At 45.2% G+C, this 20161-nt stretch overlaps 1 protein-coding gene across 4 annotated transcripts in view; it reads right to left on the reverse strand.

Moving 5' to 3' along the window:
• The window catches only part of Tiam2 (TIAM Rac1 associated GEF 2), a 204525-nt gene that overhangs the window by 52690 nt on the left and 131674 nt on the right, over nt 1-20161 (reverse strand). For all 4 annotated transcript variants that reach the window (XM_076926716.1, XM_076926717.1, XM_076926718.1 and 1 more), the window contains 5 exons: nt 15799-15957; nt 14201-14305; nt 13703-13781; nt 11294-11386; nt 10225-10488 (listed from right to left, as the gene is read on the reverse strand). In XM_076926716.1, the coding sequence (XP_076782831.1) occupies nt 10225-10488; nt 11294-11386; nt 13703-13781; nt 14201-14305; nt 15799-15957 (700 nt within the window). The remainder of the gene's footprint in view (nt 1-10224; nt 10489-11293; nt 11387-13702; nt 13782-14200; nt 14306-15798; nt 15958-20161) is intronic.

Genomic DNA, 20161 nt, shown 5'->3' on the forward strand with positions numbered 1-20161 from the left:
GTGGAGGATAATTAGAGCCCCAGGGGCCCCCGTGTGAACTTTGCGTGGAGACAGCCTGCTATTACCACAGTCTTAACCCACACCTCTCCCAGCAGCCGGGACCAGCTCTATTTAAAGAGGTGATGGGATTTGCTGCAAAACGAAAATACTAATGCTTCACTTTTTTTTTTTTTTTTTTGACTTTGTAAACTTTTACAAGACACGGGCATTGTGATAGAAGTTAAATTGTTACTTACATCACATCATAAGTGAACATCAGAGAAAAAGAAAAAGCCCTAATTGGCTTCCCCAAGCCTCATCTTAAGAGGGGATGAGACAGGAAATAGAGGGCTGTGCCCCAGGTCACATATAACAAGGCTAGGAATTAAGAACCAAGTGTCCTTGCTCGGGACCCGTAGCCCTTCATAAATGCTGTTGCCAGCAATGTAACATGCTCAACATGCTAACAGCTAACACATGCTCAAAACCGACCTACCCTGGAGATGAGAAGTCAACGCCCCTTCTATATGTGGTTTTGGGCTTGTCTATGTAAGGCAGAAACAGTGGGGCAGACAAGCAGCCAGTCCAGACAGCACTGGCTCCCAGGACAGCTGCTGGCAAAGTCATGGCCTGACCATCTGACTGTCTGCTAAGCACGGCCACGAGCTGGCCTGGAGTCCCTCGTGTAGGCACGCAATTAATTGGAGATGCTCTGAGGTCAGCTCCCCGCTATTTCATCACACTGGACTGACAAAATCTGGAAGGCTTGCTGTGTGTTCCAAGGACTCTTTTTAGTAACCATCCCGATAAGCCGCTCACATCAATAATGCCTTAACTTCATGTTAACAGAGTCCTTTTAACATTCACTTCTGCTTTCTGGAGTACCCGAACACACATCACACACACACACACACACACTGCTTGCCACAAGTGTGAGGGCCCAAGTTCAGATTCCCAGCACCCACATTGAAGCTGGATGGAGATTCATGCCACTGTAATCCCGCATGGGATTGTGGGTAGGAGGAAGGGAGAGGTGAATCCTTAGCTTGCTAAGCCAGCCATTTTAGCTGAATCAGCATGATCCAAGTTTAGTGAGATATTCTGCCTCAAAACAAAAGGTGAGGAGTGAGCGTGGATGACATCTATCACATGTGCAAACACTCAAATGAACACACATGCACGTACAAACACTCGAAGAACTGTGCTAACTCTGCTATACAAATGTGCCCGGGCATAAGAGAAGTCTGATATGCTTATTATTCAACAGAAACATGAAAGTCCGAATTAGACACACGAATGGCAGCCAGAGGGTAAGGCTTGCTGGAAGAAAGGGTAAGCAACCAGAGCCAGACAGAAATTAGCAGCTGATGAGATGAGAGCATCTCTGGGAACTCCAGTTTCCACAGCCAGCCTTTTTGGGAGGCCAGGGGCAGGTACCCTGCTCCTCCAGAAACATGGCTGGAGTTCTATTCTTCTCCCTGCTGCAGGGTCAGCTGGCCAGAGCTTTTGGCAGTAGAGGCACAATAACAATCTCCTAAGTCCATTTCCAAGTGAATCAACTCAAAGCTACCACCGAGTCACAAAAGGAGACCAGCTGAGCTGTGCCATACCTTCTCATAACATGTCAAAGATGCAGAGGACCAAGAAAAAAAGCAAAGGTGAAAGATGGAATGGATTTACATAGGAGTAGACAATGTATTAAGTAATTATAGCTGAGTCCTGCTGGATCAGAAACCCATTTATAAAAGAGCATAACTGAACTGTCTGACGAACCAATGTGTTGCAATTGCATCTCCAAACCTTACTGATTACCTCGTCACCCAACCCCCACCAGTAATTAAATAGAGGAAAGGGTTTATTTCATCTTATATCTCTCAGGTTACAGTCTATCACTGAGGGAAGTCAGGCAGAAACCAGGAGGCAGGAGCTGATGCAGAGGCCATGGAGGGATGCTGCTTACTGTCTTGCTCACCATGGCTTGCTCAGCCTGCTTTCTTATAGAAGCCAGGACCACCAGTCTAAGGAAGATAACACCCACAGTGAGCTAAGCCCTCCCACAGCCATCATTGGTCAAGGAAATGTTCTACAGACTAATCTAGAGGCCAGTGTTATGGGGGCATTGTCTCAGCTGAGCTTCTGTATTCTCAAAAGACTCTAGCTTCTGTCAAGTTGACAAGAAAAACCAACCAGGTCACAAATGTCCTGTTTCATCCCTGATCTTGTCCCTCTTGCCCTGGCCACCCTCTGTTCCTTCACATTTTTTACAAATTCTTACAATACATTTACTTGCTCTCTGTTTCCATGGGCTTGAGACACAGCCAGACTCCCCGTGGGTGAGGATTTTCATCAGCTCAGCTTGTTGTTTTGGCTTCCACAGCTCCTCCAGTAGGCTCTAATCACTCAGCACACACACACACACACTATTGTTAAATAAATACATGAAGGCTACATTAAGAAGAAGACAAGAGGAAAGTGAGTTGGGCATGGTAGCAAGCACCTGTAATTCTGGACACACTTAGGGAGGGGCACAGAAGCAGAAGGATCTCAACTTCAAGGTCAGCTTAGACCATATAACAAATTGTCATTTTAAAAAAATCAAATAAAGACACAAGGGGTGTTTTATTTTCCTGATGACATTGGTTTCTCAGGAGGGATTATGGATATCTCTCTACTGTGGTAGGAAGTCACATGTCTCATCTCAGGAACCTAACCAGAAGTTCCTGAATTCAGGACTAAGCACAGAAGTTTATTCCCCAACTTCAAGGCGAAAACAAGAACCCCTCTGAGCCAAAGTATTTTCATCATGGATTCGAACTCATGCAATACACAAAGCCAAGATTCCCTTCTTAGCTGCAAGTATGTTGCTCTGCACTTGAAATAAACCTTGGGATGTATAGCAGACATGTGTATCTTGTGTATTCAACTAAGCAATCACCGGGTGCCTGTCCTTACATGTCCACTGAGACATTGATGCTAAAAGACACGGTGTCAGTTTCTTGACATTGTTACAGTGTTACTGTTGTTGGAGTCAGCCATACTTTTAAATAGTAAGTTGTCTGCAAGAATGATGTGAGTACTCTAATTGTAGATGCTGAAGCTCTCTCACGTCCATCTCCCACCACAGAATCACAAAAGTAGGACTGTACGTTAAACTTTGTCTGACTGCCATTAAACCCAGGGCTTGCCCCATAAAAACAAACTGACTCTCTTACAGCCTGGAGGTAAGACTTCCATCAAGGAGAGTAAGGTGAGCTCCACCTGTAGACACAGAATCTATTCCTTCGGTCCCTGTTAGAAGTCACAAACAGTCCTTGGCTCAGTTCTCCGACTCAGATTCTTCTGCCTCCCTAAGGCAGTCCTCGTGACTCTGGTGCGGCTACTCAGGGGTCTAAGGCTACCTTCCTTATTAGAAGAACCTTAACCACAGAGTCCTGTGGGGAGCCGACAGAAGGCGGCTATCATCTGAGCCATATACCCTGACAAGAGACTTGTTTACAATAGCCTACAACAGCTGAGCACACTCTGATAACATCTTGTTTTAGTTACCCAGGATTTTCCCTTGGGTGTGTGAGACTTAAAGGTGTGTGACTTAAGGGCGTGACTTAGAGATCAGATTTAGAGACAAGACCTAAGGGCATGATTAAAGGAGTGACTTAGAGGCGTGGCTTAGAAGTGAGACATATAAAAGAGGCAGACAGAAGAAATTATTATTAAGTATTAGGCCCAGGGAGTAGGCACTTGAGACTGGAGACAGGCAATTAGGTATTAGGCACTTGGCACTTGGAGGAAGAACTTGGATTTAGACATTAGGCACTAGAACTTGGAAGAAGTAACTTGGAAAGCACTTGAGACTTAGACTTAGAACTAGGAACTAGGGACTCAACACTTGGGACTTGGACTAGGAAGAGAGACTGAAGAATAAATGAGATTGAATCACATTCTGTCTGGTCTCCATTCTTCGCATCTGTCCTCACTCTCTCTCTTGCTGAACCCCAACCCACAGACTGGAGCAGCCTGGGGCAGTGCAGGCTCTAACAGTTTAGACCCCAAGGCTTTTGGCAGTGCGGGTTCCAACACTGATAGAGTGGTCCCCGACATTTTGGCCCCCAAACGTGGGCTAGAGAGGCTGTCAACATTTTTGACGCCCAATGTGGGGCAGCTCGGGCCACAACAGAGTCCCTTCCCCCATATTCACAATTCAGATAATTAATTATGGAATGGACATCTAACATTGACCATTTTTCTGCTATAACTAAGACAACGCAGAACGGAAGACAGAAAGGTGAGGATGTAGCTCAGTTCACAGAGTGCTCGCCCAACATGCATGAAGACCTGGTTCTATCCCCAGCACTTCAAAATCCAGATGTGAACATGCCTATAATCCCCAAAGCAGGAAAGTATCCCAGCATGCACTTCTCCAGGTCAAGAGGAGAAAGAAACTCCCTGGAAGAAAAACTCAATGCTACAGACACAGCAAGAGAAACTTATCTACTTATTTAACAGATGTAGTTTTTTAGTCTTCCTATGTAGCAGGCACTACTAGTACTTTCCAAGTATCAGCATACTGATTCATAAAAGTCCCTGACCATTTTATAGTTTTAAAAACTTATCAGAGAGGTTAATTGACTTTTGGGGACACACACAGCAAATACATGAGTAAGCCCAGAACCAGTTCTTGCACATAAGCTCCTCAGCTAATACCCATGCCTTTAACCATTGTACCCACAGCTTCTTAGCTATCACTTTAAGCCTCTTTTTTAAAAAGAAAATGTATTTTTTTTACTTTATGCATATGAGTACACAGTCACTGTCTTCAGACACACCAGAAGAGGACATCAGATCCCATTAAAGATAATTGCGAGTCACCATGTGGTTGCTGGGAATTGAACTCAGGACCTTGGGAGAGTAGACAGTGCTCTTATCCACTGAGCCATCTCTCCAGCCCCACTTTTAGCCTTTTATACTGTGGAATTTTATGATATGTGCATATATCACCAATCCAGAAAAACAGATGATATTGACAACTGTGGAATGTTGGGGGAGGGGGAACTTGGAAGAGTGATGCGTGTCTCCCATAGAGCAGACAATCTGTAACACAGGCTGAACACAGGAGCCATGTAAAGAGGCTGGCTGGCCAGCCCTGGATTCTGGGAATTTATTTATAGCCAAACATCAAGAGCTCAAAGAGGAAAGCCCATTTGTGGTGATTTTAATGAAAAATAAGAATGCCTCTACATTCTTATATTTACACTGGATCCCCAGTGTGTGGCACAGTCTGGAGAGAATTAGGAGATGCTGCCTTGTTGGAGGAAGTATGTCACTTCTAGCAGGTTTGAAAGGTGAAAGCCTATCATGGAAGCCAAACTGCTTCCCCTCCATAAACAGGAAGTGAGTTGGCTTGGCACAGTGGAGCTGCCTCTAGCATGGTGGACAGATATATTCCCAAGATCAAGCCACTCTTAAGAACCAATTTACAAGCTGGGCATAGTGGTGCAGGCTTTTAATCCCAGTACTTGGGAGGTAGAAGCAGGTAGATTTCTGTGAGTTCAAGGCCAACCTGGTCTATATAGTGAGCTCCAGGATAGCCAGAGCTACATAGTGAGACCCTTTCATACACACACACACACACACACACACACACACACACACACACAGAGAGAGAGAGAGAGAGAGAGAGAGAGAGAGAGAGAGAGAGAGCGCACAAATTTACATCTCTCAGATACCAACTCAAAAGAAGTGATTTGAAAGGGGCCGAGGGGTGGCACAAACACCTCTGGCCATAGCTACCTTTTGTGTCTGGAAAGTACTGGTTATAGTAGCAGGAGTACTGGCCTCTGTTTCCCTCCTGCTAAATGAACCTCTGGCCCTCACAAGGCTGTAGTAATAGCTCTTAGTATGGAGAGAACATTAATGCCACCGGGAGTCTGGTGTTTACATAAAAACTTCGTTCACAAACTCTGCACCCTGAGGAGACTTTTCCATAAAGCTGCTGAGATTGCTCAAAAGCCAGCAAACACTAGAGAATGGAACTTCATGCATAAATCACAAAAGCAGCACTTAACAGGACCTGAGCAAACAAACAGCTTGGGTATGCCCAAACTCCTTCAATGGTGGCCTTGTTGGGTCAAAAATAACACTGGTCTCTTTGGGAAATTCCTGTGATAAAATTAATTCTCTCTGTTCAAAAGTCTTTACTAGTATTTCCACTCCAGTCAAATATAGCCTGTGGACATTTCCTCTCCCAGGCATGGATAACTATTACAGAAATTCAAATCTGTAAGGCAGAAATCAAACAGCCATTCATGTCTCAGGAGTCAAAGGCATGCCACTTTAACACTGTGGCTTTTCTGCTATGGGACGAAGTCATGAAAGTAAGGCAACAGCTGGGAGTCTCTTCCCAGCATCCTACGTTAATGGCATCAGTGTGCCCTGGGCAGGTCAGAGGAGCAAGGGAGGAGTGTTAACAATTATCACCGGCTTCCAGAGCATTTTGAAGGATGATGTTGGTGGGTCAGGGCTCAATCCTTAACTGAAGGACAGACACTGCCCAAGATGTCAGCTGTATTTGACAAGAACATGACGCATTATTTCACTGGATCCTCAGAACCTCGGCTCAGGAGTGCTCAAGGAGAAATGATCCCACAAATCAGAGGAGGCTGCCTTCCTGTGGCCCTGAGATGGAGTGGATTAGGCACAGGCCCGCCTCCTGTCTTCAGGGATCCCAGGAGGTGAGTCTGAGACTCGTTTCACCAAACCTCCTAGTTGTCAAGAACTCTCAACTATGAGTATGATGCCTCTTCAAGAAGAGCAATTAGGGCACCTCACAGCCTCTTTGTGACCCTCCTCATCCCCTGCTGTGACCACACTTCTTTCAGTCAGACACAAAACCATTTCTGCTATGACTGGAGGCAAACCGAGAGACCCATGTAGATGTCTGGATGTTCAACTAAAACCAGAAGTAGACCAGAGCCAGATGCAGCCTTTCCCGGGGCCTTTCCCTTCAAGCCCCCACAGGAAGGCCTCTACATCCATTCCCTAAGATGGTCAAACAGCCCCAACAACTACATACAGATTTCTTCCTGTTCCACATAGGACCTGTCCAGTTTTCCCTTTTTAAAAGGTCAGTCTTATCCTTCAGAAACATCAGTAGGTGAAGACACAGGCTTCGTGAAATGGGTCGGGGCTTTCCTTACCTCCCTTCCTCCTTTCCAAGTACACAGTGCCTTCTGGCAATGTCCACCGGTGGGACAAGTATGAATAAACACACTGAAGTCACCATTCCTAAGGACAGCCCAAAGTCCTATTAAAATCCCTTCTCCAACACTATTTAAATGTTTATTTGTATAAAATTTAATTTTATAATAAGAGGACAGGATTACTTCTCGTTTATAGTAAAAGCAAATGGAAGTAGGCTTGTTGTTGTTATTATTGTTTATTTTGAAACTATATATCCCACTCTGACCTGGAATTCAGTTTCTTGCCTCAGCCTTCCATGCATTTAGGTGAATGACATTGCACCTGGTTTTTAAACAAAGTCCTAATTAAAGAGGAACCTGGGGCCAACAGGAAGGGGAGCTGGGCCACCAGCTTAGAATCCTGGCCATACCAGAGCTGGGGACACCATGGAAGCTCTTGCAGAGGCAGTTTGAGCAGAGGACTACCCACCAGAAGTTATTGGGAAAGTGAACACATGAGCAGAAAAAAACCAGAAGGTCCAGGAATGGCTACAAAGTGCTTCTGTGCACAGTTACGACCCAGTTCCTGGGCCGTTTCAAGAATTGTGTGAATGCATCTCAGAATTGTCTCTGCAAGGGACTGGAAAAGGAGTTAACATCCTCCACGACCCAACATCACTACCTACACACTACCCCCCAAGAGTATCCAATACTCAAATCAAGATGTGACTCAGAGCCTGTGTGATGGCCACATACCCATACCACAAGCTCCTCTTGTGAACAAAACACCATATCCCAGTGAGAAACTTGGTCTGTCTTCTCTTTCAGTTTCTCACCCACTCACCCCAGATTTTATTCCTACACTTAACCTTCAGACTTCCGGAGCACTCAGTTCCCTTCAGGGGGCACAATGCTTCAAAAAGTGTGTGTGTGTGTGGGGGGGGGGGGAATCCTCTTTTGCAAAGTGTATGGAAAAGCAACCTATCATGGCACACAGGCTCATGACTGTGCGTTGGGGTGTGGTCTTTTGCTGTGTATTGTAATGCTAAATGCTGGCCTCCAAGGCCTGATTGCCCCTAGGGACCAGAGAGTCTACAGGAAGACCCAAGTGATGCTATGTAACCTTGTCCCACAAGTCATCCCTGACTGGTGAATAAAGATACCTGGAGCCTATAGTTGGGCAGAAGAGAGATAGGCGGGGTTTTGGTTCCTGGGGTTGGGGTCTGAGGCAGAGACCACGAGAAAGAAAAGGAAGAAGGTGGAAAGAGGAGAAGACACCATGGGGTGGGTGAGTCATGAAAACATGACCGTGAGGGATGGCCAACCGGAGTTAAGAGCAGCCCAGATGAAACATGGCAAGTTATGGGCTGTTGATAGGGACGTAGAGACCACTAACATAGATATATCTGCCTGGCGCTGGTGCATTAAAGGCTTATTATAACTATAAAAGTTGTGTGTCTTTTATCCAGAAACTGAATGATCAAAGGCAAGGTAGTAACCCCTGACTAGATTAAATACCTACAACAACCACCATGGAACACACAACAACGGGATGCACCCTAAACCCGGGGCCCAAAAGCCTGTGCTCTGCCTGAGAAAACGGTTAAATCTCAGCACACGCTAGCTTAGCTGGAGGGGAAAGCCCATGCAGGGCAGGTACCAGGAGATGACTGCACTACCCCAGGCAGGTGGGCTCTGCTAACAGCAAGGCTGCAGAGGAGTTTCCCACGCCCTCATGTCACTGAGTTCCCTCTGCACACAGACACAGATGCCCTCTGGATGACCGCAAGAATCCAGTACTGTAAAAAGCTATGGACAAGCAGAAAGGTAAATCTGCACCTGATGCTCATTCACTCCCTGGATCATAAAGATATTACAGACTGCGGTACTTACTGTTATAAAATACAACTGGTAGGGAACACGTCTCAAGGACAATCAATCCAATACCAGGTACATGACACGGGCCACTCAGTCTTAGAATAGCAGGGTAAGCTGAGTGATGGTCCCAATATCACCAGTCACTACTTAGCTCCATCCTAATTTCCGTTTCGGGGCACCCACTTTTCTATGCCAACAGTCAACTTCATGATAGTGATATTTTAAGTGGGAATAAAGTCCCAGGAAGGAGGAGGAGACACCAGCCACCGTACTGAGTCACAAATCCTCCGACCCGATGCTTAATCACAGTCAGCTTTACCATTAAGTTTGTATCAGTGACCACTGTTGTGTGTTTCACATTCATTTTTGGTCAGCAAACATTTGTAATATTTTTATTACAAGTCCATTAGGATGGTGTGAAATAAATAACTCAGGTGCTCTCAGGATCAAGATTCACTCCATGCTCCCAGGAAGCCTAACAGAGGCTTCTCCATGGGGACGGAGGAAAGTGACAGGGACTCAGCTCCAGCTACTGATTTAAACAAAACAGCCAAGAGAAGTAGAAACTTAAGTTCAGAAAACATCACCCTCATGTGACTCCTTAGACAGCTATTTCACTTAGAAGAAACTAAACCAGCAGTCTTCAGCCACAGGCCTTTGCAAGGTCTGAAATCAGCCCATGAAGCACATTCAAAATCTGCTGTTTCTTAGAGACCAATCCTCTCAACAGGAAAAAAAAAAAAAAAAAAAAAAAAAAAAAAAAAAAAAAAAAAAAAAAAAAAAAAACATACCATCCAGGACCCAAACAGAACACTGCAAAATGGATTCACCTTAGATATGACCGACTGAAAACAGAGTCTTCCAATACTGGCTAATGCCTGCGATCAATTACAGGCAACAGCAGTACTGGACACTGAATGCCTTTCAAAGAGCCTGTGTTTTTCTCAAAGACTATTTTGTGCCAAGAAAAAAAAAGTTATTTTTATTTTTTGGAAGGTTCTCTAATTGCTAAAATGCATGGGCTCTTGATAAATCTATCCCAGTTGGCATCTGTGTTCTTGTCTCAGTAAGTGAGAAAAAATTCACTGTACCATAGTAGCTTGTACAATCTGGACTTGCCACCAAAAGCTGCCGCTTAAGAATAGAGCCAAAGGCATCAGCAGGTCAAGACAGACACGGAAGACAGCCTTACCATTTGTGGAGTTTTTTTTAAAGTTATCCAGGAATTCCTCCAGCAGTTGGGACTGGCTGGGAGAGGGTGGCAGATTTTTCTGGTCCCTGGAGAACAGGTCGCTGTCTGACCAGGAAGCACACAGGGTTGTTCTTGCGTCCACAGGCCGGGCAACTAGCGTGAGTCCCACGCTCTTCTCAGAGAACAAAGCCTCCATCTGCTTGATGTCAAGGTCAGACACTGCTTCCCCATTTAAGCTCATGATTTCGTTGCCCTTTCTCAGTCCTGAGAACCAACAAAGGGAAAAGGGGAAGAGGGGAGAGATGATGAAGATGAATGTTAAGACGATAGCAGCCCGTAAATGCCCACCGCTGACCAGGTGGGAAATGTAGCATTGTGTACGGTTTCAACTAAAGCCCAGCTCCAAGGTGGGGTTAAGCAAATTGTTCTGAAGCTGACACAATTTGGGGAACCTGCTAATCAGCTGTTTTCTCTGGGTCTCACTCTTTCACAGTTCTCTCCCTCCCTCTATCTAGACATCTATATGAATATTCTCTTTACACACACACACACATCTGTATGAATATTCTTTTTATATACACACCTGTATGAATGCTCTTTTTACATACACACATGTATATGAATACTCTCTTTATACATACATACACACCTGTATGAATACTCTCTTTACACACATACACACATCTCTATGAATACACCCTTTAATATACATTTGTATGGATCCTCTCTTTAAATACACACATCTGTATGAATAATCTTTTTACACATATATGTAATGAATACTTTCTTTACATTCATACATTATATGAATAATCTCCTTACACATATTTGTATGAGTATTCTCTTTACACACATACACATATATCTGTATGAATATTCTCTTTATATATGCACGTGCATGCGCGTGCACACACACACACACACAAACACACACATATATTTTCAGGTCAACTCTTTCTCACAAACTCCCAGAGAAACCACATCATCTGACAAAACCACAAGCAACTTCATGAAGCAGAGCCTCCCAGTTAGAAACTCAGAGTGTGCAGACACAGCACACGGCACAGACCTCCTCCGTATGCCAGGCTATCAGGGAGAACATCGCTTATAAATATCCGGCTGAGATGCTGCTGCTCGTCTACCTGAGCTGTGACTGCAAACCCTGGGGGAGAAAATAAGGAGCAAGTGTAAGTTCACCTCCCTCCATCTCCCCGTCCCAGTCAGGGTGTGTCTGTAAACATCCATTCTCATAAATGCTAGCATGCTGAGAAAGTAAGAAAAAAGTTCAACTGTTTGGAAAGAAGTATTATTTAGCAAGCATAGAGGAAAGAGGAACCCACTGGACTGGAGAGTTTAGACACCGGAGTGTGCAATGTCGCAACTGCACACATACAGAACAACACATTCATAGCAGCTGGCCACTGGGAACAGACTGGCTAAGAAAGGAGGAGATCAAGGACACACAGAGTGGTGTACACAGACAGTAGAACATTACTCGGCCTTTAAAAAACAAAAAAAAAACAAAAAACTGGCACATCCTGTAATGGGATGAACCCTGAAGACATCAATGCTAAATGAAATAATATGGTACAGAAAGACGAACAAACACCGGAGAGTTCCCAAATTATAAAGACAAAGGGTATAATGTGTGCTTGTCAGAGAGCTGGGGCAGGGGAGGAGAAAGCTAGCATCGTATGGATACAAAGCTGCAGTTTTGCCAAGTGAAAGGGACCTGGGAAGGGATGGTAAGGGTGACTCACGGACAGACACAAACATTCTTGGCTGCCACAGATTATGGGTGTGGAGAATGTACTTCTCTCTCACCACGGTTAAAATGATGCCATATATATATATGTTAAGACTAAAAGATACTCCTCCTGAAGCAGAGTAAGGAGTTTTAAGACAGCTGAAGACAGGGGTTGAGCGATGGCTTGGTAGACACAGCATGTGCTACTCAAGCATAAAGATCAGAGTTCAAATCCCTGGAGTCCATGTTCAAAGCCAGATGCACAACACAAGCACTAGTATATGAACAATCCTACAGCAGGTCAGAAACATATAAACACACGCACATGCACACACTCGTACAAATACACACACACACACACACACACACACAGTGGAAAATCTGCCTGAATGGATCCAGTGCTGTATATAGGTCTGAGATGCAAGATCCCATACACGTCCTGCTTGGACCCCATGTTCCCTTGAACACTGCTATGGTGGGGACCATACTTACACATCTGGGTTCCCCAATGCTATCAGTTCCCAGAGAAGAGGGACCTGGACAACCATGACAAAAGACAACCATGACAAAAGAACCTGTACCTAAATTCATTCACTTAGATGGGATGACTCGCTCGTGGCAGCCATGGACGCAGACAAAAGGCTAAGAGGGTTTCCACACGAAGCCAACTTAAAACTGACCAACCCCAGCCTACAGTGGACATAGGGATTCTCACTTAAACTTAGCCTTTGGGAAGCTGAAGCAGGAGGATCACTAAAAGCTTTGAGGATATCCTGGTATCCCAGGCCAGAGCAGACAGCCAAGTGAGACTGCCTCAAAATCAACCAACAACCCTGACCACGTGATCAACAAAAGGGTCTAGAGAATAAAATTTTAAGATACCGCAGTTTGAGTGTATTTATCAACTTGAAATATTCTGAAGCAAATATCCATGTCGTGGCAACATTTGTAACATGACAAAAACAGCCTTCCTGTGGAAGTATTCACCGGCCTTCTCTAATTACTGATGCATAGTGCACGTCAAGACATGAGCAAAGTCTGCAAAGACCTTGGAGCAGAGATTCAATAAAGACCAAGGGAAATAAGAGCTAAATACCGATGCTGACCTGTGATCGTTAAACTCAGATCAGAAGGAGATAAAGTCAAAAGATCAAGCTTATTCCAGTTAGACTGTCCATGTGGTGTTATAGGGCGGTGAGATTCCTATCCTGGGAGAACGGTCTGAAAAAGGACAGCATTCCAGGGTGGGAAGATTCCAGGCATAAAAAAGAAGTCTCATGGGGCTGGAGAGATGGCTCAGCAGTCAAGATCACTTGCTGCTCTCCAGATGACCTGCATTCTGTTCCCAGCATGCAAATCGGGCAGCTCACAATAGCTTGTACCTCCAGCCCCAGATGATCAGACGCCCTCTCCTGGCCTCCTTGGGCACTGCACAAGTGGCACATACATATAAGTTTAAATTTCAATCAACAAATGGATCAGAGAAGCCTTGTCTGGCTCCTGGGTGAACCAGTTGAGAGTAGCACCAGGTACAGTTAATTTATTGTTAGCACTGTCCCCAGTATTTCACATGCCTTACCAACTTTAATGGTATCTCCTGAAATTGCTTTGCCATCTCCCTCAGTAGTGATACGTACCAGCCCATCCTACTAAAATAAATAACAATGAAAAGAGAGAGAGAAGGATCAAGGGTAAGGTGAGCACTGGTCTCCGAGGGCTCCCGACACTCACCAAAGTCAGTCATGTCCCCAGTCTTGGTTAGCTGCACGTCATACACACTGAGTGGGAAAACTTCAATTTCATCATAAATCTAAGACAAGGAGAGCAGGAGAATCAGGAGGGTTAACACTACACAACCTTGCAGAATTACATCGAAACACTTTTCCATAGGAAACTTACAATACTGTTTGTGTGAAGGTTGTTTACAAACCAAATGCCAAACCTGAACAGTTTGTTCCCAATTACAGTCGCCAAAATTAAGAGACCATGCAGAGGCCTAAAGAAAGAGCTGAGCTGGCAGAGTTCCCACTTGGGATGTGTGGTCCCGGGTCCGAGCCCCCAGCATCACACAGATGGTACACTCGTATTCCAAACACACAGGATGTGGAGGCAGGAGAATCAGAATCACAAAATCATCCTCAAGTACAGAGTTCGAGGCCAGCCTCGGCTACGTGAGGTTGGGCATGGGTACGGTGGGACAGTCCCTCTCACCAGCCAGCATGCACTTGCCTGCTCTTGCATGTATTCATACAGTGCAGGCACACACCACTCAACATTTTCGTCAACCACCTTCCGGAGCTGAAGCCCATAGTGAGTGGGTTCCAACTGTCTCATCTGCAAAGGAAACGACTGGTTACTCAGAGTCTAACTGCCCTGTCCTAAAACCAACAGCATTCAGGAGGTTCATGACAGACCCCTATTAAAACCTCGAAAAACAACTGTATATAATTTTCTCGGTCTAGAACTACAGAAAAACTGAAATGTAAATGTGCAAACGAGAAAAGGAAAAGTCAAAATTCATTGTTAAAGTTTCCTCTAAATGCCATCACCAAGAATTATAAGGTTCACCGCTAGGAAGTGATACATTTTATCACACAGCCCATCTCCCTTGGGACAGCTAGCTCTCAGCCTTGTGCTGGTCGCTAACTTAAAGTTGTTTGTTATTAGGAAAGTAGAGAGATTTTAAGTTATACAGACTTCAGAATTTCATACTTCAAAGTATTTTCAAAGGGAAAATGTTTAAGTGCAGATATATTCTAATCCCTGCCCCTGCCCTGTGTGTGTGTGTGTGCATGTGTGTATATGTATGTGTGTGTATATATATGAATGTGTATATGTATGCGTGAGTGTGTATGAATGTATATGTGTGTGTCAATGTGTGTATGTATAAGTGTGTGCTTATAAGTGTATATATGTGTGTATGTGTGTGTATATGTGTGTGCATGTAAGTATGTATATGTGTGTATATGTGTGTGTGAGTGTGTGTGTATGAGTGTGTGTGTGTGTGTGTGTGTGTGTGCCTCCTCTTTCCCTCACTTGCATCTTTTCTTTCTTCCCCACGCTTTCGACAGAAAAGCATTTCTTTCAAGCCTGTGCTCCAAACAGGATTTAGCTGACCTCCTGTCCCCCGCCCCACCACCACCACCTCTTAATACCCAGAAAGCTTATCACTATTTTTATCATCTACCCAGGTCAACATTGAAGCTTTTCTGAATAAAAGGCTTACATACTGGGCTTGGGGGACAAGGTTAAGCTTATAAAGATAATTACATATGCAAATGCAGGGAACACGAAAGCCTCAAGGCCAAGTGCAAGAGTTAAAACACCCTCCCTGTGTCTACCCCGACAGTCAGCAGACTCTAGTCCAGAGTACTTAGCGCTTTCGGCTCTACTCTGCCACCTGGTGGTTGGAAAGTACTATGCATGCGGGTGCTGAATGGACTTATCCTATACTTCCTCTTTAGACTGGAAATCAAGTCCAGTTGGAAGAATGAAAGACCAGAACTCATATGAGTATCCATGAAGCAACTGTGAGTGGTAATGAGTTATATACTTAATGTTCACCAAGCTACCTCGTCTATATATATAATGTGAACAGCAACAGATGTCAGAATGACTCTAGATGCAGATTCAAAGTTGATGGTGCCATAACTCAGGGTCTTCAAGGAAGTGCAGGACCATGAGGGCTCATTCTTCTGAAGAGTGGAGAGTTAACACACTAGCTAGAAAATATTAGCATGGTCCCCTGTGTAGAAAGTTGGGTCTTAAACACCCTCAAAAAACCAAATGCAAAGGAATGCATGCATTTCTGTGGCAAAATTCATCACCTTGCATGCCAAAGCCAGAACATCCTCCACCCTGTGCTCTGGCTTGATGATCACAGTGACTCCTTCGTTATCCTGGAAGTGGACATAAGTCTGGACTTCCCACGTGCTGTCCCGGAGAGCGCTGTCTACCGTGGAGCCATACAGATGCAGGTTATGGACCTGTGTGCGGTGAGAAAATGTAGACAGGTTGGATAAGCAAAAGTAGAAACCACGGGGGGGGGGGGCGGGGGGATGTTCCTTTAATGCAAGCAGTTAGTACTATAAGTTTTGCACACGTCCCACACTCGCCCCTCACACCACGCAGGGGCAGGTCTGCCAGTCCTTGGTTCTTCAGACTTTCTACACAGATGGGGCTGAAGCCCAGGAAGGGACACCTTCTACTCTGCTACAAGGTCAACTCAGAACATCTCAGTGTCACTGCTATAGAGTCCTGATGGAGAAGGGCCACTGGGAAATGCACATCTGATCCTTAGTCCCCTTCCAGCTTCCATGGGTCTCGTCCACAACAGCTGGCCTCTGTCTGTCTACGCCCTCGCTCAGCTCTAAATTCAATGCTCCACAAGTGTGATTCTCTTTTCTCCTGTTTAAACTTGTACAATCTAACTTCTAATAAAGAGGACAGCCTTTCTCCATTTCCATCTGCTACGTCGGACATGGCCGCTCTGTCAGGAAATCATCCCCAAGTGTTGCCACCTTCAGGAGCTTTTCCCAAAACACTTCTGTAAACCTCACCACTGAAGCAAGTCACGTTTGTGTTAACCTACTCATACACTCAGCAACTCAAACATTTCCTCAAGTTAGATCCTTGAGAGAACACTACGGTGACCCTAACTCCAAAGATGCTGCTTAACTAAACAATAGCAGCCCTGGGGAAACATTTAATCTAAGTTGATGTGTTACTGTATAGCCTTCATCCAAGCAGAGATAGGGAGAGCTCTGAGTTTGAAGCCAGATCTCATTTGGAGCCTCATCTACAAAGTTCCAGGACAGCCAGCTACATAGTGAGATTCTGTCACAAAACAGATAAACAAAATTCAACTTGCTCAGCCTCAGTTTACCACTTCGCAAAAAGGAAGCATTGTTCTCATCACTGATATTTCTCAATTAACAGGACGAGCGTTTGTGAGCAAAGGAGCCCACCCACAAACACGAAGACGCCTTATAGGCCAGAAAGCATGATGGCCATGTAGGTTCAGCGCTCTCGCAATGCTGCGAACAACTCAAACCTCAAAGCAAGCACTCTGATGGGTCGTCTCACTGTCCACCCCATGCATTTCTGCAAACACAAAGTAACTGTGCAAAGGCAAACTTGATGTGATAAAGACATTCCAAAGAACAGGCCTGGGCAGAAAAGGGGAAGGATCCATCTCTCTGTGTCTTTGGAAATGTGACGTTCGGCTCTGAAGTAGAAAAACTGGATCTGTCCTGCATCTGTCGAGATCAGCACATTTTCCTAGAAAGATAGTCACAGCCAGAACCAACTTCCCCTCACATGAGGAATGAAGGAAGAGACAGGGGCATACGACTTGAGCCTAGCACACCAGGCTGGGATACTCTCTCCTAAGGGGACCTGCCACATGAGTAAGGGCTTTCTCTGGCTCATTTCTCCTGGGCACTTCGGTCACTTTGGCAGTGGTTCTATCCAGCCACCAGGTGAGAGCGGGTGCTGTCCTAATTAAGTTGCTTAAGGCACCCCTCTTACTGCATATTGAAAAATCAAATGGAAAGCCCAGCAGAGGTCACTGTGGAGTAAGGAACATCAAAAGGAGAGCCACAGAAAAAGGGACATCACAGCAACTTCCTATTGTCCTTTAAGAGGAGTTGAGCAGAGACTGAAGAAATTCAAATCCATGCCACGCTGTGGCTTCTCGCCCTTTCTCAACCCTAGCTGTCCATCAGAGGGAGATTTCTTCACATAAAATAAACTCCTACCCTGCTACCAATTTACTCACGGCCCCTCGCAGGTAGGTCATTACCCTCTACTTATCAGGTGAGAAAAATGGGGTGCAGACGTTCTAATGAACTTTAAGTGTACACAACTAATCCGTATGGTATGGAGGAGCTCTGACACCCGAAGTCTGGATACGAAGCAGGTCTCCCCACTATGATGCCACCTGCAAATGGCAGCCTGCCAATTAACTTCTCTCCATAATGAAAATGACTTAGTGGTCAGGATTCATTTCCTAATTCTACTACACAAACCATGTCATAGTTGAACAAACCATCTCAAGAGGCCTTCCCATAAAAATAAGGTACTCCCCTGCCTCTAAACACCTGCTCATTGCAATTGCTTCCCTCTGTCACTGTGTGCCCCGTGGCTCTCATGTTGCAGTCACTAGTTAGGGGAACCCAACCAACTCAGATTTGACAGAGCAGATTCCACCTCACACAAGGGTAAGTTTTGGGTCCACCCACATTAAGTGGTGAGAGACATGACAGTATGGTCTTTGTTTCTCCATCACAGTCTCCTCCAGCCCTTAACATGGTGTCTCGAACCCAGAACACACCTGGGTACTGAGGAGATAGATGTCATCACACTCAACAAAGGTGAAAGGTCAAGGCTCCCCATTTACATCTGGCTCAAATTTGCTTTTCCAGCAGCAGCTTCTTCATAGTCCCAACTTTCAGAACGACTAATTGCCAGATTGCTCAAAGAAAGGCAAGGCTTGAAGAAAAGAGACGTGTGAAAGTAACGGAGGGGTGGAAGAAAGGGTGATAGAAACAACCCTGTTATGCCTGGCTGAGCGTGACTGCGAACCTGTGCCTGTACGGAGGGGCCTTCATTTCCTTGGTCTACACTGTTCACAGAAGGATGCCTATCAAAGCCAAGGTCACCAGTGACTTCAAGCCTCTTAAGAGACCTCCCACGATGACGAATTAGATGTGCTTTCTGCTGTACCATCCAAGCATGCATGCGTGCACATGTATTCAACATAGGAAAGGAGAAACCTGGTTACTCGATGAAGTCAAATCGAATGTGGGCTGGATTAAGTAGAACCAGGGAAGGGAAAGTCTACTTGATGGATCCAGATCTTCTAAGTCATTTTAAGCTTTGCCCGGTTGGAGAGAAAGCTACTTTTATTTCCTCATTCAACATTTAAGCTGAAACCACGGCGCGCTTCAGGTTCAAGAGTTAGATGAAACGTTCTCCTACGTCCTTTTCATAAAAGAGAAACTCCTCCAACTAAACACACACACACACACACACACACACACACACAAATGGGACAGATGGAAAATTCCTTCCCACACACCCTTCTCAAAGGTGCTTTTAAAAGGACTCATGAAAAGGTCCATAACTCGCTATGGACAAGAGTGCTGCATGGCCTACTTGCCCTCTCCTACTCTAACCTGCTTCCTTCCAGCCAAAAGATCATTTCCAAAGCCATGTTCAAAATTCTCAGGTCCTGGAGAACATAAAGAAAAGAAGCCAAGGGGGTCCAGGTCAAATCTCTTGCCTTGCTACCCTTACGCAGACTACTGTCTCAACACCTCCCTTCCCTTAGAAGCAACCACCACAAATACCAGCTTCACAAGGTCACCCCATGAGGAATGTAATGTGGGAGAGGTACTGAAGACCTTCAGTGAGCTTGGACAGAGTCTGAGGCACCATACTTGTATACACCCCACAATTCTGTGACAGACACTATCCAGAACTGTGAGAATTGAACCTTGGGGAACCTGGGGTGGGGTGTAGTGCTGTTTCCTCACAGCTCAACTCCTGCTGGCCATCTAGGATCTGGAAAGTCTCCTGTATCCCTACACAGGGCACCAGTGAATGCCAACCCCAGCCACACCATGCTGCCTTGGCAGATGCAAATCAAGCTAGTTTTCCTGGTAGAGTAACTTATACACTTGTGTATCATCATCATCATCATCATCACCATCATCATCATCATCATCATCATCATCTAACTAACGGTCCTGAAACCACATGTCTAATTACTTAGGCTCAGTATGTCACACACACACACAGAGAATGGTAACCCTGTGCATTCTCGCAGCAGATGCTTTTGGGTCGAATGGCTTATAATTACCGCCTGGATCATTGTAGAGACATGAGTAGCAAAATCACAGTGTCTGTCAAAAAGCAGGGCCCACACCACCCCTGTTGCTGATAAAAGGAGAATCTATTAGCAAGTGAGATGAGGGGACAGCACAAAGGAAATGATACGCTCTGGCTTTTCTTGACAGCTCCGCATCATGGAGGATGGAGTGTTTATTTCCGTCTTGGGCAGATGCCCAGACACCAGTGGTTAGGAAGGAAAAACAAAGACCTGGCTGGCCAGCTCTGTGTACGGCAAGAGACAAACATGGATACGGTCTATAGACACACATGTGCATGTGCTGTGGAAGGTTCCAG

The sequence above is a fragment of the Arvicanthis niloticus genome, chromosome 28, assembly GCF_011762505.2.
Source record: "Arvicanthis niloticus isolate mArvNil1 chromosome 28, mArvNil1.pat.X, whole genome shotgun sequence".
Classification (NCBI taxonomy): Eukaryota; Metazoa; Chordata; class Mammalia; order Rodentia; family Muridae; genus Arvicanthis; species Arvicanthis niloticus.